The 26,110-nt window shown below is 42.3% G+C and overlaps 1 protein-coding gene across 1 annotated transcript in view; it reads right to left on the bottom strand.

Moving 5' to 3' along the window:
• Positions 1 to 24,596, bottom strand: part of LOC120745152 (adenylate cyclase type 9-like) — a 40,537-nt gene extending 15,941 nt beyond the window's left edge. The window contains exon 1 of the mRNA XM_040049846.1: positions 21,032 to 24,596. Within this exon, the coding sequence (XP_039905780.1) occupies positions 21,032 to 22,844 (1,813 nt within the window). The 5' untranslated portion in view covers positions 22,845 to 24,596. The remainder of the gene's footprint in view (positions 1 to 21,031) is intronic.
• Between the last annotated feature and the right edge of the window lie 1,514 nt (positions 24,597 to 26,110).

Here is a 26,110-nt window from a genome sequence, read left to right as displayed (position 1 = left end):
ACTTAGTAAAACACACGTACACAAAGCAAGCAGAAGTATAGATGGATGACTTCACTGTAGCTGGGTGGATAGTCAGGTGGATGAGATTCAAGGACGGGAAATGAAAGCGGTAAACAGCAGTTACAATGAACCATTTCCCCGCATCAGTGATGCAGAATGGCACAGCAGATGAGGAGAGGCAGCAGGAAACTGAGGAGAGCTTTTGACTGCCTCCGAAAATGAAAATGTGCGAGAGTGAGTGTGTGAGAGTGACTGTGTGTCAAAGACAGATCCAGAGACACAAACACACACACACACCACTCGCACGCAGCATGACTGATTTCATTAGTTTGCTAATCAAATCCTACCCTGCCTCCCATTATGACACACCGTCTTCTGCTTCTGCTGATGGGTCAACTAGGTTATTTTCCCCTTCTCTTTCTGCTTCTCCTGTCTTCTTTTATCCTTTCTCATCAGTATCTCTGAAGCAGAAATGAGTTCCAGTGACATGCAGTGTTCTCACAACTTCCGCAAGTCATCCTGGAGTGACGCAGGTAAGGTAGAAGATGCCTTAAATGACTGAGTGGAGAAATGTGGTGTAATTGTTGCCTCGCCTTTTTATTGACATTTTCACAACCCAGATTGGGAGCCTTTGAGTTAGAGAGAGTGCCAGATTTTCATTATTTATTAATATATTTATACTCTCAATTAATGCAAATCGCGCAGTAAAAGCAAAGGCGCCCGCTGAGTAATAATAAAACTGCATATTATGGGAACCAACCCAAATTCATCTTAACAGAAATCCCTGGACCATTTAGCCTCTATTCCCAAATACTGTGAAAGCTTATTAAAAATAATGAGGTATGTCAAGACAGAAAATGTGTGTAGCAACAAATTACTAGACAGAAAAGATAAAAGGCAGAGAGAGCAGGTTTGCCAGTGCAAAGAATATCGATCCATTATCACTCCACTTCAGAAAAGTCAGGGCGACACATATTTTTCTTTCTGTGCTAGAGCAGATGGTCTGTTAGTTTAGAAATTTAAAGAAGAGGTGATGCAACACAGAGGCAAACATGCTCCTATCCCGACACTGTTAAATGTGTTTCTAGCATCAAATTGTCATGGCTGTGTGCAGGCAGGCAGAGAGGAAGGACCCAAAATGCAGGACTCACGGAGGCAAAAATGAACTCGGAATAAACTGCTTTATTGCAGGCTGCTGATAGAACAGAAGACTAACTAAACTGGAAAATATTAACAAGCAAGCAAGCAAGCAAGCAAAACAGGTAGCAGAACACACAGCGTAAACTGAGGGTGAGTAGACATTTACAACACGACAGAGAACAAAGGAATCACAGGGCTTATATACACAGGGGAGTAATCAGGGAATGGAAAACATGAGGGAGACACAGCTGGGAGGGATTGGGCTAACGATCATGGCTCAAGAGTTGGGAGTTCGCCTTGTAATTGGAAGGTTGCCGGTTCGAGCCCCGGCTCCGACAGTCTCGGTCGTTGTGTCCTTTACCCGTTGCCTACTGGTGGTGGTCAGAGGGCCCAGTGGCGCCAGTGTCCGGCAGCCTCGCCTCTGTCAGTGCGCCCCAGGGTGGCTGTGGTTACAATGTAGCTTGCCATCACCAGTGTGTGAATGGGTGGATGATTGTGTATAGTGTAAAGCGCTTTGGGGTCCTTAGGACCAAGTAAAGCGCTATACAAATACAGACAGACCATTTAACGAGACAGGAAGCAGGTAAAACTGAACACACCGACACCAGACACGGACCTTCAAAGTAAAACAGGAAGCAAGAAACAATTTACAAAGATGCAGACCGACACTGAACTAAACCTAGAATAATAATCAATAATATAGAAATATACCAAAATATAAGAAACTGAAAAAGCTGGGTCAAAATGACCCAGAACCGTGACACAAATTCAAATATTTGTTTGTTTTAATAGAATAAAATGTTTCAGTTTTGATGTGGCTAAGTTGTCTCTTTACCATTTTCAATTTAAGCCTCTATTTTTTTTAATATTTTGCTTCCCAGGAGCCAGACTTACTTTTAATTTTAAATGTAATTTTTAAAAAATGGTCTATAGCAATAGTTCCTTGGACTGCTTTTTCACTCCAGTCTTAGAACCATTTTCAGAGGAATGTTTTTTGGCTTGTTAAGCCACTTAACCCTGACCTCTGAAATATTCAAGCATAAAAAAGGGACCTAGCTAAAGAGGATGAACCAGTGTTGTGTTTAAATATGACAGATAACGTAGCAAATCTTTAGGCACTTTGCTACTAACAGCCTGACACAAAAATATTTTTTGTGAATATATTTTTGCCACAACAACATGATTCCCAAAGGATCATTAATAGAAATACAAGAGAAAGAGTTGAAAAGAAAAAAAGGCTGAGGTATGCCAAATTACAAAAGTCCTGGACTGAAAATCGGTGACAACAGGTCTGATGGGGTGATGAACCCAGAATAAATATATGTAAGAGGTCAGGAGAGAGGTACAAACGTGAGTGTATACAGCCATCTGCAAAACACAATGGAGGCTCAGTTGGTCTGGGGCTACATTGCAGCCAGTATTGATGGAGATTTTATCAAAATGAATGGCCTTATGAACACAGAACAGTACCATCAGATTTTGGTCTACTACACAACACCATCTGGAAAACATCTGATTAGCAATGGCTTCATATTTTAGCATGGCAATAACCCCAAACACACTGGCAATGCAATTAGAGTATAACTGGATAGAAAAACACACAACAGAACACTATCAGTCATGGACTGGCCTCCCCAGACACCGTACATAAACATTATTAAAGCAGTGCGGGGTCATCTTGACAGAGGAAGGCAGACACCAGAAGAGCTTTGAATGTCTTTAAAGGAGCCTGGAGAACTATTCCTGAAGACTGCTTAAAGAAATTAGAAGAAAGCTGCCTAAGTGAGTTCAGGCTGTGTTGAAGAATAAAGGTGCTTGTATCAAATACTGACTTTCAAGGTCATTAGAATTGTACAAACCAACTCACACCTCCCATCAGCCAAAAGAGAAGAGGAGCAAGACGAACAAACTGCCCAGGCTTGCAAAGTTTCCAAGTATGTTATCAGTGTGGTCACACGAGATTTTATGCAGCTTTGTGTGCCTGCTCCTGACCACTTGAGGACAATCTGTCATCTAACCTTGTAGCAGCTGAAATTGCACTGTCAGCCAGTAGAGTGTGGCTCGGATAAGCAGCTGGATACATAGCTCACTTCATTTAATAGGGTCCAATATCTTCATAGTATAGCTGCACTCTAAAGTCCTCGTGGCAGGATAAAAGGTCAGGAAACTGTGAGATCCAATTGATTCTTTCCTGCTGTGTAGGTTTCAGTACATCTGTCACTCTATGTACATTTGTTTGATGGTCTCTTAGGCAGGTATGTGATTGTGCTGGCCCTTCTACATCTCCCATGACCTTGGGTTAATTGAAGAGCATCATTAGCAGCAGCCTCTGGGCGGTATGGGACTTGAAGTATCCTGTCTTCTGCTATCAGCTGACAGGGAACAGTAGATAACCTTTCCCCATGAGAGCCTAGTTACATTATCTCCCTCTCCAAGCCCTTTTGTTCAGGACAGAGGAGGGTGAAATGAGAAAACACTTTGCAAACAAATAACATCATCAGCCCTACTCCTCCCTTCCTCTCACCTCTTCATGGCACGTCCAAGCTCTCGTGGGACAATAGCCACCTATGAGTGTCTCAGTGCAGAGGTTGGGTGTGCCAAAAAAACATGCAGAAAAAAAAACAATGAATGAGCACACGCACACAAACACACTGCGGTGGTCATTTCAGGCACTCTTAATGTATCCATCTGTGCAAAGAGAAGGACAACTAAATTGGAATGCGAACATTAAGTAACAAAAAAGCATAGATGCCACACACTCTCACACTGTCCTATATGCAACAAGCAGAACATAGAGGGAATAGGACCAAAGAAAGACAAATCATTATTATAGAAAAACACCCCTCCTGCTTCCCCACTGGGATATACAAAAGTAGAAAAGAAGAACAGATAATTCACATTGGGAAAAAAACAGCACATGAATGCAACAGGTACAGTAGCCATAAATATAAAATGTTCTGGACATTTATCACAAAGCAACACCTTTTGCTTTCAAGTTCCATTTGCAACCCAAGTGGGACTCAAAAGCCAATGCTGCAGTCCCAGGGAACCGAACACAAAGGGCAGCAAAGAGGAAAGGAGTGTTGGCAGATTTGCTGGAATCAGCACACAAACACACACTCACACACATACACACACACACACCTATCATGCGGCTGATCTTCCCATAATGACAGGTTCACTTTCCGGGGCCAGGTATCTGAGCAGGAGGGCATTCGAACAGGTGGTGCAGAGAAACTAGCACTGCTAGGCTGGGCAGGTCTCCATGCCATGTTGGCACTACCAATAAGAAGCGTCCCTTCCTTCTTCCTCTGTGTCTCCGTCCAGAGATATTCTGTACATCCTGTCCCCGGTAAAGGCAGGAGGAACAACAGGAAATCTTTCCGGCATGGCAGGCTGCTTGGAAGAATGTCATCGCTCTGGTGTAGTGGACAGCCATAAGAGGTAGAGATTAGTTTAAAAAGAGGAAAAAAATGTAAAAGGATAGATTAAGTCTATGAGTTTGTTTGTGGTGGTAGTGGGTAAAAAGTAATTTGTGAGTGAACCTATTCAGTCAGAAAACATAAATGACGTGTATGCATTTTTCATAAGGGACTCAGCTGTCATATCTGTCAGTAAAGGAGAACAGTGAATTTGCGTACATCTCTATGCCCAGCATCCATGGGAGACCGGGAAGGAAGGTAAGTGGTGGCCTTCTAGTTGTGCTTAGCCAGTGTTTCTTCTGAGATTTTAAAGGACAGGTAGGCAGAATTATTTCCAATGTCAAGGTAGGAAAGACTTCCTCCTCTGTCAGAGAATGTCAGAGACGGTTAAAGAGAGCGGGCTGTTTCACATGCTGACTTTGCCAATAACACATCCTCTTCTGAATAATATATAGGACAGGTTTTTTAAATATTGCTCCATTAACTACGTGCACCAATCAGCCACAACACTAAAACCACATCTCTAGAATTGTGTCTGCCCGTTCGTTCCACCAAAACAGCTGTGATGCATCGCAGCACAGATACTAGCCCTCCAGAGGGAGGTCTGGCACTGGAATAGTGGCAGTTTAGTTGGGTTGCTAGTTGGTCCTCAGTGGACCTGGCTTGTTTTGGCACAACCCATGGGTGCTCGGTTACGCTGGGATCTGCAAGCAGATCAATGCAGTCTGCTTTTTCAGAGACATAAGAGAGAATTCAGAAAGACATAGTACTTAAAATATCCTGAATAGCAATCTAAGAATTCTGCAAAAGCAGAGACGGTGGTAAAACTTTTCAAAAGATTTTAATTACATTTGATTAGAGATTTAATATAATGTACTGTGCAAAGGTCTTGAGCCTTCCCAGATTTCATTATGGGAAATGGGAAATAGGCGCAGCGATTTATTGAAACAATAAGTATATTTTATATTATATATTGCATTTTATCAGGCTTTTCATCAGACCGTGATGAAGACTGCGCTCGATCACTTTCCTCAATTTTTTTTTTTTTTTTTATGTACACAATGACAAGATATGCCAAGTTTTGGCTAATAGCTCACAGAGTCAACTAAAGTGAACAAATTATGTGTTTTTCCAACAGGCTTATAAAGTTCCTCAGAATCAATTTTAAATTGTTTTTTTTGTTAAGTTTTCTGTTATGTGTACATACAACACTCGTTGTATTATTCATAGGTGACGTTAAGAAGCTTAACAAACTAACAAACCAGTGAAATGAGTGGAGTGAAAACGAGTATAAAAAAACAAAAAACAAAAAAAAACAGCCAATGTGCAAAGAAAAACTTTAAAAGACCTTCAGAAAGCCTGGAGAAAGAAGAAAGCCTTGCTTGAGACCACTTTAAAAACTAAATTAAAAATTTGAATAAAGTCTGGCTCCTTTCAAGCACGATACGAGAAATCGGGAGTGGCTCAAGACTTTGGAAAAGTGCAGAATGTAGTTTTTATGCAGGACAGGGCACTCTACTGTCCTGCTCATGAGGCTGCTGCTTTCAGGAACCGCCACTGTATACATAAGCAAGCATGTCAAGCAAAATCATCACTCTCATCTGCATGTGTTGCACATTGCCAGTCTTTCCAACAACAACAACAACACATTATCAGTGCCAAGCATTAGGTTTTGCAGACGGGGATGCAAATAAACCTGTGCCTTGCTTGTACACGTCAAACTCAGTGAAGCCCAGCTAAATCAACAGAGTTTTTCTCAAACACTCAGAGACCCTAGATAACCAGAGTGACCTCTCAAAACAAGTTACATAAGCCTGCACTCAAAAAAAAAAAAAAAAAAAAAATGAAGAAGAAACAGCAGGTGTTGTACACCACCTGGGCCTTCTCAGCATTTGCTTTCCAGGTTCAGGACAAAAATATGTCACTATACTGAGACTCACGTCCGAGTACTTCTCTGCTTACACACAAACACACTGTCCCAGCACAACAAGTCAGTCTGAGGCCTTTCTTCCCGTTGGAATCTCTTAATATCCTTTTCCTTTCTCTTTGTTCCACACAGGGGTGGCACTAACACTAAATTTCCACATTTGGTCTGGGCTTTTCTTTTTTTTCCTGAATTCAGTCGGGCCCTACCACAGCTCACTCAAAACAACAATAGAAACACTTGACATCTCTCCAAAGTCTTGACTCTCGCTTGGCTGTGTCTGTCTCTTACGCTCTCTGCACTCTTTTTGTATTCTGTGCCTACGATCCCTCCATCCCCGACAATCCCATGCTACCGCGGTCTACTGGCAGATACAGTTGACATCCCTCCAAAATTCTTAACACCCCCCCTCCTTTGCACAGTGGCCTGTATTTTCTGCCTGTTTTTGTCAGTCTTGCTGTAGCTCACTGTCTTTCTTTGACTTGCCCGCTCTCTCGCTCTCTGTCACAAATCCAAATATCCTCCATGTTCTTTTGTGTTCACAACGATATCCGCTTGCCTCATCGCCACATCGGCGTAGAGCACTCTTCTCCACAAAGAAGCACTCCGACTGACATCGTCCCAAAAGCTCAGCCTCACTTTCCATCTTCTGCTTTTTACCTCATCACATTTCACACTTCACCCACACACACAATGAAAGGTAATTCCCTCATTCTTGGTCACATAATGGTGACCATATGGCTTCTTTGCCATTCAGCACGTCTGTCTACGCTGCAGAAATAGCCAAATGTGCAAGCTTTTCTTATGGAAACGCTTTTAATGTTCTTTTTTTTAAATCTGACGAACGAACATTGTTAAAGGTTAAGTAGGTGAACTGATGTAACGCACCATCCAAAGTGTTTTAACAGATAATGCACTTGATTCATGTTTTTATTTTATTTTAGGAAAAGTCACACTACTGCAAGCCTTCCAGTACACGTTTTTTGTTTAACTCTTTTTAAGTTTTTCAGCCATCACACATACACCCCTTTTCAAGGTTTCACATATCAAAAGAAAATCGTCTGACCCATGCCAGGTTCTAAAATGAGGGAAATACACCTCGGATGAACAAAAATGACATATTGCAATGTGGCATTATTTATTTAACAGAAACCAAAGAGCAGAAACAGTGGGTACACTGCACAGTGGGTACTGTTTCTTCAGGAATTAAGAGGATAAGTAGCAATCAGGTGCCGCTAATCCAAATGCATTTGATTAATTGATCATCAGCAAGTGTGAGCACATCTATGAAAGCAGATGTTTTGGCAGTTTTTTTGGAGTAGGCGAGTGTTCAAGGAGGAAAGAGATCTTGGCAATCCCCAGTTTTTATTTTCTGATCAACGCCTTTACCTCAAGGGGAGGTAGTCCAAATTTGTCTGACTTTTACCCTTTGATTTGTCCAGCATGAGCGTCCCTACCAGGAGCTCATGCTTCTAATGGCATAGCTCTGCAGGTCATTAAAATACACAAGTCGCCACACCTGCCGTGAAACAGCTGCACGGCAGGCAGAAAATAGACCCAAAATGCAGGCCTCAGGAGACAAACTGAAAGTCATAAACAGCTTTAATGGTGAGCTTTCACAAAATACAAAACAACTGTAGGATAGTGAATCCAAAACTACAACTAACTAGGAGACAGCAGGCAACAAAGAACTCGGGGGAGGGGAGGGGGGGTAAGGCAAATAAATAGACACCAGGTAATGAGGGGAGAGGAAACAGGTGGGTGGACAGCTGAAACTAATCACAGAAGATGAGACAAGGGAAGCAGAGCTAAATACAAAACATGAGCGGCAAAGACCGTCAAAATAGAAAAGAAAATATCACAGAAGCAAACTTGACAGAGAGACAGAGGACAAACAAATACACAGAACAGGAATTAAAAAGGGGATTAACAAACCTATGACCAACTAAAGCAACCAAGGAACTAAAGGTACAAAATTAAATAAATACAAGAAGAGCAAGAAGAACACTATAAACAGAAGACTAGGAGCTCTATCAAGTAGAAGCTGAAAACTAAATAACAACACCAAAAGGAAAGCATATCAGGTATAGGGAAATAACGTTAAGCTAAATAACAGCAATACAGAATACAAGACGATAATGCAAAGACAATCAAAAATACAAACTTAGAGAAAACCTAAAAATCCCCAAAACCACAAGAACATGCTGGTATCTCCTCCAGTATCTCCTCCTGGCTGTGAAAAGTGCTGTTTGAGTGCTAGGAGCTAATGGTGTTCCTCCTATTTATCACAATATGATGCTAAAATATGCTGTCTGAAACTCAGTTCTCTTCATCCATTCTCTTAAATAAAACAAATAAAATGCCAACATCCATGAAAAATTGCACATTTAATTAATTGTCAGAAGACAGTCTCATAACTGAAATTCGATTTCGTTACAGGCTGAACTATCTCAGCCAGAGATGCTATTGACCCACAGCTATGAGCAGCGCTCCCTTATTGATTAAACAGCGACCACATTTGTGGCTCCGGGTAAATGATCAAAGCAAACAGCCGACAGAGGCCAACCTCTCCCTCCCTTTCATGCGCCAGCTGTCTCACAAACTTTGCTAACTCAACATTTTGATTAATGGTGTCTTCACTGGGGGTTGATGACGAAAATTTGCTGGATCTTCTGCCGAGCACTGTGCCGCTCCCCTGAGGGCTCTCTAACTAGAACAGGCAAGTGATACAGCAAAAGTAAATGAGGATGCTAACTACAAATTCAGCTTACCCCAGAAACCCCTCCACTGTATACCGCCTGAGACAAACACAAAAGTCATGTATGCTTTTGCTTCTACATCCTCTTAACAAGTGTCATAATTAACAGTTGTGTTGCATTTCACATCTTAGTGAAGAGGAACAGTTTGATACGGAGGCTGTGAAGATAAACACTGCTGCAATGTCACAGCGTTGATGAAGGTGCCATTTGAAAAACAGCAGTTGCAGCAGTCTGACTCAACAATGAGACAGCAACAAGATGGAGGTTAGAAAAACTGAAAAAAAAAGAAGCATGGAGTAAGAGACAAATTCAAAGTTATGCAACAAACAAAGGGGGATGACCTCTGTTGGGGATATATCAGGTACTTAACACACAAACACACACGTGTGCTGTAAGTCAGCAACAGCTTTAAAAGGTGACAGCAGAGAAATTCCCAGGGGCTATGAAGTATGTGTACGGGGGAGCAGCTGATAAATGCAGAAGGACTGTACCACACTAAAGCCAAGGGGAAAACCTGAAGCTAAGGCTGGGAGATCAGTTCATACACCAGAGAGACCAGGAACACCGGCAGTTTAAGGAAACATTGGTGATGTTTTTTGCTCCGTATCCATTTTCTTCCATGTATAGAATCCAGGGTTGCAGGAGGGCTAGGTGAAAGGCAGCCCTCCATCCTGGATGGTTGGTAGTCTGTCGCAGGGCTAGCACACAGAGAGACAGACAACCATTCACACCACATTCACACCTACGGCCGACTTAGAATCGCTAATTAACTCAACTCCGTGCGTGTCATTGGACTGTAGGAGGAAGCAGGAGTACCTGGAGAGAACACGCAAACTCCACAGTAAAAAACATCAGCTGGCTGGTGGATACGAACTAATCACTGCACCACCACTAAACACTTAAAAAATTATTACTGTGAAGTGGAAGTTATGTATTGTTAAAAACAACATTTCATACTAATTTCACTGATCTTAGTCATATTTCCTGTGAGGCCAAAACCTAATAGTTTATTCCTTTGTGCCTGTGGTGCTCACTTAATTACACATTAATTATCCTGTTAGAAAGACGCAGTGTTGCTGGAACATCCAGTCATGTGGACGTTGTTCTGGCCTGGTGAAGCTACTAAAGATTAGGCAGGTTTTTTTGTTTGTTAACATTATTTTTTAATTCTCTTTGCTCCTCCACAGGAAAGCAGGGAGGGAGAGCGGCTCGGACTCAAACCTGGATCGCTGTGTTTCAGCCTCCTTGCAGTCTGAGACAGCTGGTTTTAATGTTGTGGCTGACGTACTAGCTCAGCCAAAAATGATTTTACAGTTGACATTACGTTAGCTCATATTTATGACTGTATCAGACAAACAGAACAAATACCAACTTGACATTTCTTTGTTAGGTTAAGCCTCGTGAATTCAACTGATGAAATGATGAGGATACATGATAGAATTTGCTTTCTTCACATAGTCTTCATTCTTCCTGATTCCTTCTACCTTGATGAGATTCCCAGTTCCAGATGCACTGAAGTGTCCCCACAGTATAACGCTTCCACCACCACATTTCACTGTGGGGAATGCTGTCCTTTGGGTTGTACATCTCTCCCTTCTTTCTCCAAATATAAGCAGCATCTCTGTGGCCAAAGAGCTTTAGTTTCATGTCATATGACCAGTATCTATAATCTTTCTCCAGGCTGTCCTTTGCATACTTCAGTCTGGCTTGAAGGTGTCTCTCCGACAGAAGTGGAGCTTTCTTTTGGTCTGTAACCTTGCAGTCCATTCCTGTGTACGGTTCCAGTGATTGTCTTCTTTCAGACTACAATTACTGACTTGGCTAAGCTATTCACTCATGTCTTGGCAGTTGTTCTGGAGTCTTTAGACACATCTCTCACTAGTTTTCTTTCCAGAGTCTTTGAAATCTTTCACTTCCTAATTCTGCCAGGCTTGTTCTGTACTCTGTGGCTCTCTTTGAATTTCTTGGTGATACTTCTCACTCCAGTTCTTGACACTTTTGTATATCTATGTCCTGCTTTGTGAGCATCGACAGTTCTTTTTCTCAAGTATAAACTGATTTATTTTGTTTTTGGCAAGAAGCTTTCTCAGGTGACAGCTCAAACTCTTGCTGATGTTTTTATACTGTGCGTAAACTGGAAGATAACCATCAGTTTTAACTTAATTTTGTAGGTTTTGAATAAAGTTAAAGCACATCACTGCTGAATTATGTAAGACAAAATTACACAACAGAAAATCATTACACAAAAGTGAGACAAGGGTGACAAAAAAAAAAAAAAAAAAACCTAAATGGTTCAAGAGGAAGGTCAAAAATATTACCGAAATGTCCTTAACAGTAACACAGGAAGGGTGTGAGAGACAAACATTTCAAAATACTTCCGCATCCACTGAAAGGAGAGAGCTAAAATTGGCCTCAGACACTCTAAAGTGAATTTACCAGCTGCTAATAATGAAGAACTTCACCGCTGTGCATTCACAACAAACCCAAATATGCCCACAAGTTCAAATGGAGGAAAACATTTTTTTTTTTTACACTTCATGCAGCACGCCCACACAAACGCGCTCCATCACTCCGTGCATGTTGAGTACGGTAGCAGGCTTAAGCAGGCACCGACTCCCCGTCATCTTTCATCATTCATAATTCATATAGCCATTTATCACACACTCACTCCCGCTGTGCACACTAACAAGTCACTACAGCACTACAAACATGGAAAGGGTGTGGCTGTATGTGTGGGTGATTGCATTTAGCGTGCTCAAACCAAAAAATAAATAAATAAATTGCAAAAGTAGGTGTTTTGTGACTGAGAGGTGCGCTGTGGGTGGACTGAGAGGTTGTTGTGTGTCACCTTAAGAGTGAGCACCATCTGTCAGTGTCAGTAAAGGCTGGTGTGCATCTATTAAAAAGGAGTGCTGGCATTTTCTGTACCCTTGAACACAAAGGGGGAAAAAAAAAAAAAGCTTAGGATGCATCGGTGACTCATGATAACAATTTATCACCAGAGCGTCTGCAGAACCACGAGGCGAGCTAGCCTAGGCCGATAACACAGCTCACAACTCGCAGTGTACCAGCAGAGATCTAAATAAACAACCACACAGAGCACACAGTGGGATAGCAACAGCTGCAGAGAGACAAAAAAGAAAGATTCTTTTTTGTTTAACTTTCTTTCCATTTTTTCAGGGTGTATGAATTTTTGAGCTCCTCGGAGTGTGTAATCTATTTGCGTAGGTGTCCTTTAGAGCTCAGACAGTAAAGTATAGCCGCATGTGTTTGTCTTATTCTTGCTGGACTCGCACAAAAATAAGTCTTCGCATTGCTTTGACTGAAATATGAAAGCCAGAAATTCAGTTGAATGGAGTCAATTTGGACCCTTTCTGTCTGTCAAATCACCTGTCCTTCCATCTAAAAAGAGCCAGCTGACCCTCACCTCTTTCAATAGCCCGTTGCCATGGCAATTAGCCTTTGCAGGCCCAGGGTGCACAGCTGGAGTAAAGCGCATGTGTGCGAGTGCGTATACCAGGGCGTCAAATAGCAATGTTCTACCAGAAGTCCCAGGCAGGATTCGGCAAATTACGTACAAGATGTCAATTTTAGTGGCTTTGCTTTGACACCCAGGCCGTGGAAATATTAGACCAACACAGATAATACTTTAGGCAAAAAGTACTATAACTGCAGTGAGTGTTCAGCTGTCCACACTAAGTGGAAGTCTGGTTCTCTCATCCTTCTCCTAACAGGCATGGAGATGTAAAGTCTTCATCGTATGTGTTGTGTTCAGGTTGGTGTTATGAGATACAGACACACAAAAGCCATTAACAAAACAGGAATCTATCCATCTGTCTGTCTCTCACTGGATCGTTTTTTTAATACCTTTCTTGCATGCCCTCTCCTTTTTTCTGCTGCTATTTCTTTTCCGTGCTTCTATTCTGCTCTATTTTATTATTTCTTCGCTGCAGGAGGGAACATTTTGAATGCAGGGAAATATACAAGCTGATCTTCTCAGCACATTTGCATATGTGAAAACTCCTGCCACGTAACAGATTGGCTTGCTGCATGCAATCATGGAAAACAGCCAGAAGATTGCTTTAAAAACTCTGGCTGTGTTGAAGAAAGTTTACATTATTACAAGCTATTGTGTTACCAGCCACTTTATTGGGTACACCTTGCTAGTTTGGACTTCTTTTTGCCTTCAAAACTGCCGTTATTATTCATGGCACAGATTTAAAAAGGTTCTGGAAACTTCTGGGATTTTGGTCTACAATGACATGACAGCACATGCTGCAGATTTGTCTACTTATCCATGATAAGAATCTAAAGGTGATCTGTTTTCAATCAGTCAATCAATTAAAACAGATTATTATGGATTTGTTTTCATATGGCTTTCATATGTACCTGTTTTCAGTGATATAAGTCTTTCTTTCTCTCTTTTTTGCCATATGTTTCAAGTGACCTATATTTGACAGCAGCACATTTAAAACTGAAAATTCTGTTTTTGGTGTACCACCCCAATATTATTTGTGGCCCCTATATGGGCACCTCTCTGAATAATTTCTGGAGGTGCCCCTGTCCTGCTGACGATGGGTACACTGTGGTCATAAAGGGAGCAACAATACTCAGTTAGGCTGTGGCATTTAAACAATATTCAGCTGGTACTAAAGCCCCCCCCCCGCCCCAAAGAAAAAAAAAAAAATTCCCTAGACTATTACACCACCAAAAGACTGAACTGTTAATACAAGGAAGGATAAATCCATGACACACGGTGTGGTTTTCTGTGGCTGTGGCCCACCTGCTCCAACCTTTGACTTGTTGTGCGTTCAGAGATACTCTTCTGCATACCTCAGTAATAAGTGGGTATTTGAGTTACTGTTCCCTTCCTATCACAGCAGTCTGAGTATTCTCCTCTGACCTCTGACATTAACAAGGCATTTCAGCACAGAGATTTGCCGCTCACTGGATATTTTTCTCTTTTTTGGAGCATTCCCTCTAATCCTAGAGATGGTTGTGTGCAGCAGTAGCTCAGCGGTTTCTTTAATACTTTAAGACCAACATGTCTGGCATCAACAACCATACCATGTTCAAAGTCACTTAAATCACCTTTCTTTACCATTTTGATGCTCAGTTTGAACCGAAGTACGTTCTCTTGACCACATCTACATCCCCAAATGCACTGAGTTGCTGCCACGTGACTGGTTAAATGGATAATTGCATTAGCAACCAGTTGAATAGGTGTACCAAAGTAACCTGTGAGTATAGATAAATAGCTTTATCTCTGGTCTTCTGCAAGGTTGTTACTTTAGGATATTAATAAATATTCCAAATGCAAAAAGTATGAGAAGGTATGAAAACTGTTTACATTATAGTTATAGAACATTGTTGTAACACACAATAAAGTTATGTTTACAGTCCTGCAAATCAGCACTCCCTCCATCCTCCACTACTCACAACCTCCTGAGTTATGGACTAATTATAGACAAATCTGTCCACAAACACCTCCACACATTAGTTCAATGCATGGCTCCACTACATTAGCTTACCTTCATTAAGCCTCCAGTTTAATGGTGGCGAATGAAGCAGCTGAAACAGAGGCCCGCTCTCCTCTTATACCAAAACAGATCCTACAATGACATCAGTATGATCAGAAATGACAATGCCTGCAACAGACAGCAGGTCTCCATTTCACATTTTTGACTCCTACTGAACAAATCAAGCACTTTGACACAATGTGATTTAAACACAGGTTTTTAGGAGAAGGTGGAAAATTTCCCACCACTTTCCCAGAGACAAGGAACGAAAAAGAATTGATAAATTATCCCTGACTTTGGCGATTTAAATCTGGAAATACTAGTAACATGACACACAAACACTCAAGCAGTCACTCTTGTCACCTTAACAATATCAACAAAACACTACATTTATTCTGCAATAATTATATCGAGTCAATATCATGGCAGGATGGCTTTTACAGTACACAGCATTAAAAATCCACGATGTAACCATTAAAATGTTACCTGCGAATTACACTTTGTAAGCAAAACTATTGAGTTGACGTCCTTACCTTAAATTTAAAAATGAAACAAGGCATGTTCCACTCCACATACTACATCACATGGTACATCTATTCTACAGGCTCAGCCATGTCAGCTGCTTGCAAGTGCAGCGTCTTATCACGGAGACAGCTGTGCTGCTGATATCAGGTCCTCTCATCCTCCTCGCCCTGGGTCATCTCTGTCACAACAGACAGAGGTAGGACACTTTAGCATTGAGTCTACAGGACAGCTGTCCCCTATAGGTGGGCTGAGAGGTCTACAGGGTCCTCTGACACTTGTCAGGAGGAGGCGTATCACAATGGGGATGCATGGATTTTCAGAACATAAATAAAAATCTCCCACAGTATCAGCTTAAATGAAAGCTCATTGAGCTCTTTTTTTTACATTAGTATGTTTTCTGCTTTTCCTGCTCTTGATCCAGAAGCTCATTACAGCTCCTCAGTGCCAATCTTTTACTGAGAGCATCTGCCATGCAAAGCCAAGGTGCTCTAGCCTCTGCTTGGTCACTGTAAAACTGTATAACAGCTTAGCTTTCCCCTGGCTGCCTCTGTGCAGTTTTGTCCCACTCCCAGATTTCAGTCCACTACTACCTACCACTTATTTAACGCACTTACTTTCCTAACAGTTGTGCCACAACAGTCTAGCATGTCTATAGCCCTATGTATGCCTCTCATAACCCCACCAAGCACTCAAATGCAGCCCACTTCACTTTTGCCACCCCTGTCTTTCAATTGTAGGGCTGAATGCTGTGTGTGCATACTGATTTGGACTCAAGAGGCTAGACAGAAATTATGCCAGGTATTTTGTTGTTGGCAAGGGGAGAAGACAGCTGCGTATACATATTAGGGTGAAAAAGCCAAACCATTTAACTTTTTGTCAAGTACAGCAGTATAAGGGCAGTGGACGCACGCAAACAAACACACACACACATCCACATCGCTTTGGCAGTAAAATCCAGTGGTTTTAATGTGTTTAGACAATTTTTGTTTATGTGTGCTTCACTCCAGAGCTCAAAACTGAACCAATGAATGCAAAATACAGTGAGCCAATAGAGATGTATCTCTGCTTCTTCTTTTTTCTTTTCTTTCATTAGGCTACTAATATCCGCTGGTCAAAAACCAGGTCTCTCCCAGCAGAACAGGACCAAAGCTACATGCATTTCATCGTCTCTCTCACCTTCATTTCTCTTTCTCTGCTTCTCTAAGCATAACCACAAAACCAGCCTCATTTATCCCAGTCAAGGTCACAGGTAGAAACCATTGTAAGTAATTTTCCACTGAGCTTAAAGGAAATATTGTGCAATTTGTTGAGTGACAGCAGCTCCCTATAGAACAGCACAGGGGTACAGACATGGGAAAGCTAATATGTACATGTGCACAAGTTAACCAAAACAAAAATAACTGTCAATAACTCGTAAATGTTAAAGGATATTAATAGAGCTGGAGACACAGACGTTTTGCAAATTGGTTTTGGTCTTTGCTAAAAAAAAAAAATCAATTATAATGTAGCTAATCAATTCTTAGCAAGGGGTAAAGGCGGTGCTACAAATTCACAAAATAAAGAGACATGTTGCCTTCTGCATACAAACCCTGGTTATTTTCATTTGATATCTACACGACATCAAACCCTGTCTGGTTGCTGTTGTCTCCCTTGTTTCCTCATCACAAACACACACGGCTATGACAGCCTCATTATAAGCAATCAATATCATTTGCTGTGATAAAAAGGGCTGGCAGGGAGACGGCCGATGCGTTCCGTGGTCGGGATAACACCAGGCCAGTGAGGAAAGATATGACGATGGAGAATTACTAACATTAATCACTTTAGCCAAGGAGATTACCCAGTCTTGCTTAATTAGAAATCTCCCTCAGGGCACAGAGATGAAAACAGGGTGAGAGAAGGTAATGCTGTACGTAGCCGCCCGGCACAGCTTCGCTCAGCAATATGACTTATTAAAAGGTCACGAACATGCTAAACCTCGAGGCAGCTGGTTAGTGAGAACGCTGTAATGAGTATTCTTGGTAAGAGCCTATTGTACAAAAGAGCTATCAGAGGTTCAAATTAGGTGAAGTGGAGCAACTGCTTCTCATTTTGCTTCATTTCTTTTTTTTAAAAAAACATTCATTTATGTACTTTTGGACACAAGTAGTTGTTCTCTTCGTACTAATATGTAGTAGGGTGGAGTTTTGTTTGAGGACACATGCACTGTTGGTGCTCTTGTAGTTTGGTGGCTGTGTAGGACAGTTTGTGTTGTCACAACAACTTGGAGGGTACCCAGACATCTGCAGAGTCATTCACACCCAGGCAGACCCTTTCACAGTCACGAGCAGGGAAAGCACATCACTGGCTTTCAATATTTTGCCAAAAGTATTCACTCACCCAGCCAGATCATTGAATTCAGGTGTTCCAAACCCTTCCATGGCCACAGGTGTATAAACAAAAGCAGCTAAGCATGCAGACTGCCTCTACAAACATTTGTAAGAAAATGGGTTGCTCTTATTCACCCAGTGAATTCCAGCATGGTACCGTGACAGGATACCACCTGTGCAGCAAGTCAAGTCACCGAGGTGAACTTGCACACCCAGCAGTTATACAGCAAAGTTATTGTCTGCCAGGGAGGCATTGTTTGTCTGTTTGAGAGATAGGCCCAGCTTAGAAGCGATTAACATTTGAATCCAGATCTGGAGCCAGCATCTTTTGGAAGGATTGTGGGCAGTGCTATACATGGACATGATGTAGTGCCCCCAGGACTGGACCTGTATCTTTTGTGAATGGCGACAACATGAGTTTGACCAATATAAATAAGCCCATGAATGTGGGTCATTAGACCTGGCTCTGCTGTGTCTGTCTGCTCTCTGGTGCTGAGCAGGCACTGTGCAGTGGGCTTTTAGAGCTACTGGGTTGAAAACACATGCCTTCCCGTCTTCTGAAAAAGCTGTGACAGCTCCAAAGATTATTAAGAAACTCTATAAAGCTGAAGGGACCTTCAATTTAAGATGATAAATCCCTGCGGGTTTGTTACTAACAATCATTTTCCATCTTTTTCATTATAAGAGTATCTATCAGAAGTGTTTTCACTAACTATCCAAAGCAGTGTGGGCATTACTTGTGACAGCTGTAATTACTAGTAATATTGTTGAAGTTTTGGAGATTAAGACATGAATTGGTTATGAAAGCAATAACTTCATTCTTACTGTAGCATGTGCAATCCTCAGTAAGCATCAGCCAAAAATAAAAAACAACGTTATTTTTTCCCAGGAAACAATGGCTTCTTGAAAAAGAGAAGAGCAATGTTTTGTGTGGCGATTCTGTCATCAGCAGAAAAATAACAAGGCCACACCGACAGTCTCCTCCAAAGGGATAATCTTCTGCAGGTCCCATCATTCTGCATTACGCACAAAGGAAAGATGTATGCAGGTACTTTTCTGGGGAAATGGAGCCAAATATAGCTTTTCCAGTAAGAAAAAGTAACAAACAAAAAGCATAGATAGCTACGTGATAAAAAGCCTGTATGTTTGTTTATAGAAGAATCATATCATAATATCCTTCCAGCAAACAGTGTTATGATTTATGGTAAGGCTCCAACTGCCTATGAATACTATTTTTAAATTATGCAATTAAGACGCAAATCCTCTAAAAAATGCCATAAAGTAATGAGCAATATATATTTAATTTTTATATGTCCTCTAAAGGGAGGATTTGCTCCTTTTCTTTTCCTGGTGGCAGTCAAACTGAATATTTCAGAGGGTAGACTTGCAACTTGATGTTGCAGATCATCACTTTTGCCTTGACCAAACTAATTTCATGATATTTTTCAGCATTTCTACAGACTAATATTTGATTATTGTTGCATTTTGTTGGATTTAATTTTGTTTTGCTTAGAAAAAACACACCTTCAGGTTTTTGACTCCTTGCTAGATAAGACAGGCATCGCCACGTCACCTTAGAAACACAGTAGCAGGTATTTCTGTCAAAGGTGTCTCAAGTGCAACGAAAACAATTAGAGGCTCATAATAAACTGTAATATCCGCATTACTTACAAGAACAGGATGCAAAATCGGCCCCAATTTCATCACTTTCTTCCTAAAACTCCTCACTACTGAGGTTTAGAGCTGAGGAGGGAACAGGACGCAGCTGTAAAACTCAACTGTCCACACGTGGCTGCCCTCCGTATGAACCTTCCTTTTTTTACAATGAACCATAAACAGCTTATATTAAAAGCAGCTCGATATAAATAAGAGGATATAAACTTGGAAGTAGGCACGTTTTGGTCAGAAACCCACCTCCAACTTATAGTGCAACTGCAAGAAACCCCAGAAACTAAAACATTACACTAACTCAAAAAGTGCTTCAAAGATACATAAAAGACAGCCAGACGGCGATCGCTGTCTAGGTCGGAGAAATTTACTTCTGAGTCAAGCAACAGGAACCAGACTCAGACACAATCCATGCTTGGCTGCAGTGGTACCCAAGAGATTTACACAGAGTGAGCTAGACAGCGGAGGGAATTTTACAGCGCTGGAAGAACAACTCTCTCCTGACAGCCAGCTCTGTCACTGGCATAGGAAACCTACAGGATGAAGATAAATCTTATGGGGGGGAAGTGAATACATGATGGAGGCAAGAAAGGAGGCATGAATAAGGGGAAAAGAAGAGGCGAATAGGGCGATAGCACTCTGGGTAAGACATTTATCTTCAGAATAAAAATAAAAAGAGAAGCATAAGAGCAAGAGTGGTAGTCGCTCATCAATCTAAAAGATGAGAGGAAAATGCAGGCCTATAAATCGGCCCTGCTGCCTGGTAAACAAAGGGCACTTTCAGTCGCTCCTTTTCCTTGACTGATCCCAGCACTGATCTCTGGGGGGAAATGATGTGTATATAAATACACTGATAATTTATGCGCCCAAATTATTAATGTCTACATTTGAATTGCTAATTTGTGCTCACACTAATTCCTGCCTAAAATGCACTGGACAAAATCTGACATGCAGCCTTCAAGGCAGCACAGTGAAGCAAAAATAAACCCAAAATGCTAATTCAAAAGGGCAGATGAACACCATCTGCAATACCTTAGTCAGACACTTTCACTTCACTTACAATGGCTGATAATGGATTAGAAAGCCTTAAATGACGAGAAGAGCAGTTAAGCCAACATTTAGTCACACTGAGGCATTTTGCATAAATGCATCATATAAAAAAGCCTCCAGTCGAGCAGCATAAAAGACAAGATAGAGGGCTGAGGATATAGCTGCAGGCAAATCTCTTTTAGAAAAGGTGACAGTTGCATTAAGTTGTAAAGCAATCCCAGAGGTTCAGGGCAAGGTAACGGGAACGCAGCACACTGAGGACGTCTGGAAGGCAATGTAATTGAAGAAGAGAACAAAGAGCGGGGAAGGATGGGAAAGAAGATGGCGTCTGTCTGTGATAGAGTCACATAGTACCAGTGCCACAGAGGGCACTGATAACACACTCAAAGCCCTGCCAGCCCATCAGGTATAATACATGATGCTTAAACTCTGTTCTGACCTTGACCAATGCAAATGCTTCCTCACAAGTGCTTTGATTCACCTGGAGGGTGAAATAGTAATATGCTGGCATGAGCACACATTTCCTCTGTGGGTAGGGTAAAAGTATTAGAACACATCGACTTTAATGCCGATGAACCGATAGCCAATCTACAATAAAGCAGATCGAAAAGCAACAAATGTTTTTCACTCTACTTTATCATTTCTTCTCACTTACCTTTGAGCTGGTCAGCCACCACACTCTGTCCTATTCTCTCCATGACCTGTCCGTCCTCATGCTGGTAGCGTTCATCCAGGAATTTGGCAGTGGCGTGTGATAGGTGCACCTTCCCAGCAACGCCTAGTTGCTCCATCAGGTTGGCCAGGTTGACATCGTTTGACCAAACGTCGAACTTGAAGCGCTTCATGCCCAGGATGCCGCACAGTACGGTGCCAGTGTGGACTCCCACCCTCATGTTCACCATCTCCCGCTTCTCCTGGCAGAACTGTTCAATAGCCTGAATCATGCCCAGGCCCATCTCCACGCAGCAATAGGCGTGATCTGGTCGGGGCTCGGGACACCCGGCCACACAGTAGTAACAGTCTCCTAGAGTGCTGATCTTTTCACAGCCGGTGAGCTCACAAAGTCTATCAAATCGTCCGAACAAGTCATTAAGAAGTCCAACGAGGGCATGAGCAGATTTGTTGGCAGACATTTTGGTGAAGCCCACAATATCTGCAAAAAGGATGCTGACAGGCTCCATCCGTTTCATGTTGAAGGGCCTGAAGATGATCTGGCCTCGGGGGATGGAGGTTTTCTTGCGTTTATTGTTTTTAGGGCTGGAGATGGCAGCAGCAGCCCCGCTGGTGGAGTAACGTTTAACAGAATGATCACCTATGTCGTCATCGCCCTGCTTCATGAGCTCATCAGCCACGATTCTGGGCATAACAGAGTGGATCATTCGTTCCTTCAAGGCTTTCTCCACTTCCAGGTCTTTGCCGTGCATGATAGCTTGTCCGACCTTAAGGAAGGTGCTCCGCGACCGCACCTCAGACATGATGAACAGGTGCATACCGATGGCGTGAGCGCAGAGATGAAGCAAGGCTTTTGCTGGGCCCAACCACCTTAGAGTATCCCAATCTGATGGGGCGGCTAAGCTCCACTTCTCGCCTACCTGAGTCAGTTGCAGCCATCCCAAACTCTCAAAAAAGATGGAGTAGAGAAACCCAAGGAGGACAGAGGCATAGAGACGAACGTGGAGGACGCTATATAGCAACAGAAGAACCTCAATGCAAAGGGAGAAGGTGCCTACAGGAGAAAGACAGGGACACCAGTTGCTATCTCCCACAAGTGTTTCATATGACATGTTGTATGTGGGCCCTATTCCACTGAATTCTTCCACATCAAGTGTAGGTGCTGGAGACTCAGGGTCCTTGAAGCCAGATGTCTGAATCTGGGGGGCCAGGGTCAGTATGAAGGTTACAAGGATGAGGAGCAGAGATGCTTGGTTGTAGCAGCGAGAGTACAGTTTGGTAAACGTTAAGAGGAAGAGGAGGAAGCAGAAAAGGAGGAAGGAAGCAGTGGGGACGAGAAAAGCAACCCTATCACAGCGGGAAGGGTTGGCAGCAAAGTAAACTCCCCAGAGTAAAGCAGCTGCTAGGAGGTAAAAAAGCACAAAACGGAAGCGCCTCTGGGTCTGAGGGAAACACCGTTCTCTACAGGCCTCCTCCAGGATAGAAGAGTCAAACTTTGGGTCCCAGAAATGGCCGGCAGATCTCTCAAAAAGCTGTGGCATCTTTTTATGAGAACGAAAACTCTTGACCACCGGCCTCCTCAATCCGGACTCCCCAGAGCTACAGCTAGAGGAAATGCTGTACTTGCAGTGCTTGGCTCCGCCAATGAAGCCTCCCCCGATTGAACCCAGCGGCCCGCCTCCGTGCTTGTGTTTGACACTACTGCCAATTCTCACCGAGACGCCTCCATCTCCACTTGAGTCACAGCTCACTTCTGTGTTGTGAGGCAACAGTTGCTGATGCTGGGGGGATGCCATGTTTTCTTCTAATCTATCAAAAAGAAAAAAATTACAAAAAACCCAAAAACTAGGCAGAAGGCACAGTTATTTCTCAGGAAACACAAATGAAGTAAGGCAAAAAGTTGCGGCCACACAGTATGATTGTTCAATCTTTAGAATTTTTTTTAAAAAAAAGGAAGGGTTGGGGAAAAAGTTTGAGAGAAAAATCACACTCTGTGCTCTGGCTGCAGAAACACCAGCAGACCATCCAAAGTTTCTGAGTAGTTCATTTCTGCCATTCTTGACGTCAATCCCTGCATTCCTCTACATTCCCGATGCTTTGACTCGACGCACTTGAAACTGCAAGGTTCACCCAGTGCCTCCTCTGCCGAGGCAGCCAGCTCTTTGCTTCATTCATTGGAAACTATTTGGCCAAACGGACAGAATTACACAATACTGTGAGTACAGGAAAATGCTGAAAAATACACACATACACACACACAAATAGGACTGAGAGGATAAGTTATTTTAAGGTGCTCTCAAAATGTGTCTAAAAAACCCAGATTCAATTCTGTCAAGTTGTTTTGTACTCAGTGTGTTTGCTCAGCCCGCTTTCATTGCTGGTGCGTGTCCAATTCCGCTTATCCACTCAGTTACCCACGCTTCTACTTCCATACACGTCGATGTCAAGTGAACTAAACCATGTGAAGTTTACATGACTGAGCAAAACTTCATCCAGAGCCAGTCGGACGCTGTGGTTCGAGCTTTTGCCGTTTGCTGTGTCGATCCAAAAGGTCAGCGGTTAAAATTAAGGCGTAGGTTAACACCGGATACAGGGATCATGCCACTTGAGTTTTTATTTTTATACCCCCACGCTCCTTGCCGCAGGGCCTAATCGCCAACATACTCATGGACGGCGCCCCGTCCTCGCCTGGCTTTCTACTCCAGAGTCTCCACAGTCACTGCGTCTCCGAACTCGGCAGATATTTTGTGCACGGAGTTCTGCAGGAGCGAGATGCGATGCGAATGAACTATACGGCGTTACTGCAAGAGCTCAGACGGCAATGATCACTCCACAGATTCGCGCGCCTCTCAAGGCTATAGCCCAGCCAGTCTTAAATCAGTGTTTTGTTAGCGCTTCTTTGGTATTCACATCCAAACTGTGGCCAATTCATCGTCAGTGCGCCCCAAGAAGGAAAATATCCAGGTTGTCTTAATATCCTGACCATTCCCGGCTGTGTGGTGTCTCAAACGGAAATCTGTGAAGACAAACAGACCCCTTGAGCAGGCTGCGTGAAGTCCAGTCCTTCCTGGTATATGAAGTAAAGTTTGCCCACGACAGCTTGGTCCCCCCTGTAATCGCCAGACGACGAAAGCCCCGGAGAAAGTAGGGCTAATTAAAAGGTCTCCACCTCCTCTCCACTCCCCCCAGTAGCACAGTCCCACAGGCTAAAGCACAGCGCTGCCTTCATACGGCCACTTTGATTAATTGGGCAGGATACAAAGAATATCGTCATACCTCCAGGTGATTCAAGATTCAAATGATAGGCTAGATTAGGGCTGTTGCTGCACCGTCCTGCCTTTCCATCCCTTGTGCCGTCCACAGTGAGAGATAGAATTGTCCTATTACCGGGTTATCTGATCACAATTTGTGTGCCGCACCGGCGTCTACACGTGCGCAAAAACGCTGTGCGCGCAATCCAGCGGGCAACACGGTGCCAGCAGCAGCCGCCACCATCTTCTGTTTCTGTGCGCTTCCAGCCGTCCAGCCGAGAGAAGTGTGTGTTTGTATGTGAGTGTGTGTGTGTGTGTGTGTGTGTGTGTAAGAGGGAGAAAGAAAGAAAGAAAGTGACGCCAGAATAAATACCATATCACGTCCCCTCTTTCCTTTCAAAATAAAAACCCAAATGTGCCTTTTATAGTTGTTTAAAAAAAGGCACAGAGTCATAATAATCCATGTATTAGCATGTATTACATGGTCAATATAACACATACTTTCTACAACAACCTTTTTATAGGGTCACCTTAAAATACTCTGTTAGCATGAAACTACAAAAGAAAGCTTCAGCAAACAAATTTGTGGTTTTTAAGTAAACCCATAATCATTCAGACCCTTCATTTTCTTTCGGGATTTTGTTGTTGTTGTTTGTTTGATTTATTTTGTGTGTTTAAATAAAATTAAAATTTTTTTTAGCTTGAACAAAAAAAGAAAGAAAGAAAGAAAGAAAAGAAAAGAAAAGAAAATGCTATCCATAAGTCAAAATCTCAGGTTATTATTGTAGAATTTAGAGTTTATAAAACAAATTCTAAAGTTATTTTCTCATAAGTTTGATCTAGTAAGTTGAAAACTTAAGATAATACTGCAAAACGCAAATTTCTGCCTATAAGTGGCATCTTTCAAATTTATGTTTTATGTTAAACTTGTTTTAATGTATCTATTTCTTCTTCTTGTTTCTATTATTAGTATTTATTTATTATTTATTTTTGGCGGAAACGAGCTTCCATACGTAAGAGACTGTTTCCTTAGAGGCTCTTGTTGTCAACCAATTTGGAGCTTCACTCTACACACGCTAAAAGAATCTACTTTTAACGATCTTCTATTTTGAAAATCCCTCTCTCTTCTTCCGTTTTGATGGTCACCATCGACTTGACGCTGCGAGCAGAGTAGACGAAAAGAGGGGTTGAGTGAGGGGAGGGCTACAGTGCAGGAACGTGTACGCACTGGATAAAAAGCAATAGAGTGAAATGTAGCGAGCACGCATTTTAGGGAAGGGTGGGGATGTATGTTTTTAATGGCACTCAGCGAAACTCCATATGTTCAGTTCGTGAACAAAGCCCCCTACCCTCCTCTCTTTTCTGCTGATCTATACCATTAAAAAGAATAGAATAAACACTTTATCATTTAAGGACACTACATTTAGTCTAAGATGAGAGTAGAAGAAGTCTTAATTAGAAGACACCTGGATATATACAGAGTATCTTCAAATAAACAGCAGAATAGGAGCACTGATATCTAATTCTGAATACTTCATTTAAGGCAGACTATGAGAAATGAAGGCTACAGAGTGTGCAGCCAAACTGAATGAAGAACCTGCAGGTTTAATGTTCTATTATTTATTTATTCAGCAGCCTGACAGAAATATTAAGCAGCTGGCCTCTGCAGTCAGCAAGGAGATTCGCTGTATTTTGAAAGCACCCCCAGAGGGAACCGCGCTACCTTCTTGCATTCCACCTTCGTGCATGGGAACAAACAAAACTCTGTCTTTAATTGGGAGAATAAGAACATTTACTGTGATTTTAAAGTG

This window comes from Simochromis diagramma, unplaced genomic scaffold, assembly GCF_900408965.1.
Source record: "Simochromis diagramma unplaced genomic scaffold, fSimDia1.1 OVJJ01000321.1, whole genome shotgun sequence".
Taxonomy (NCBI): domain Eukaryota; kingdom Metazoa; phylum Chordata; class Actinopteri; order Cichliformes; family Cichlidae; genus Simochromis; species Simochromis diagramma.
This window is presented reverse-complemented; position numbering and strand designations above follow the sequence as displayed.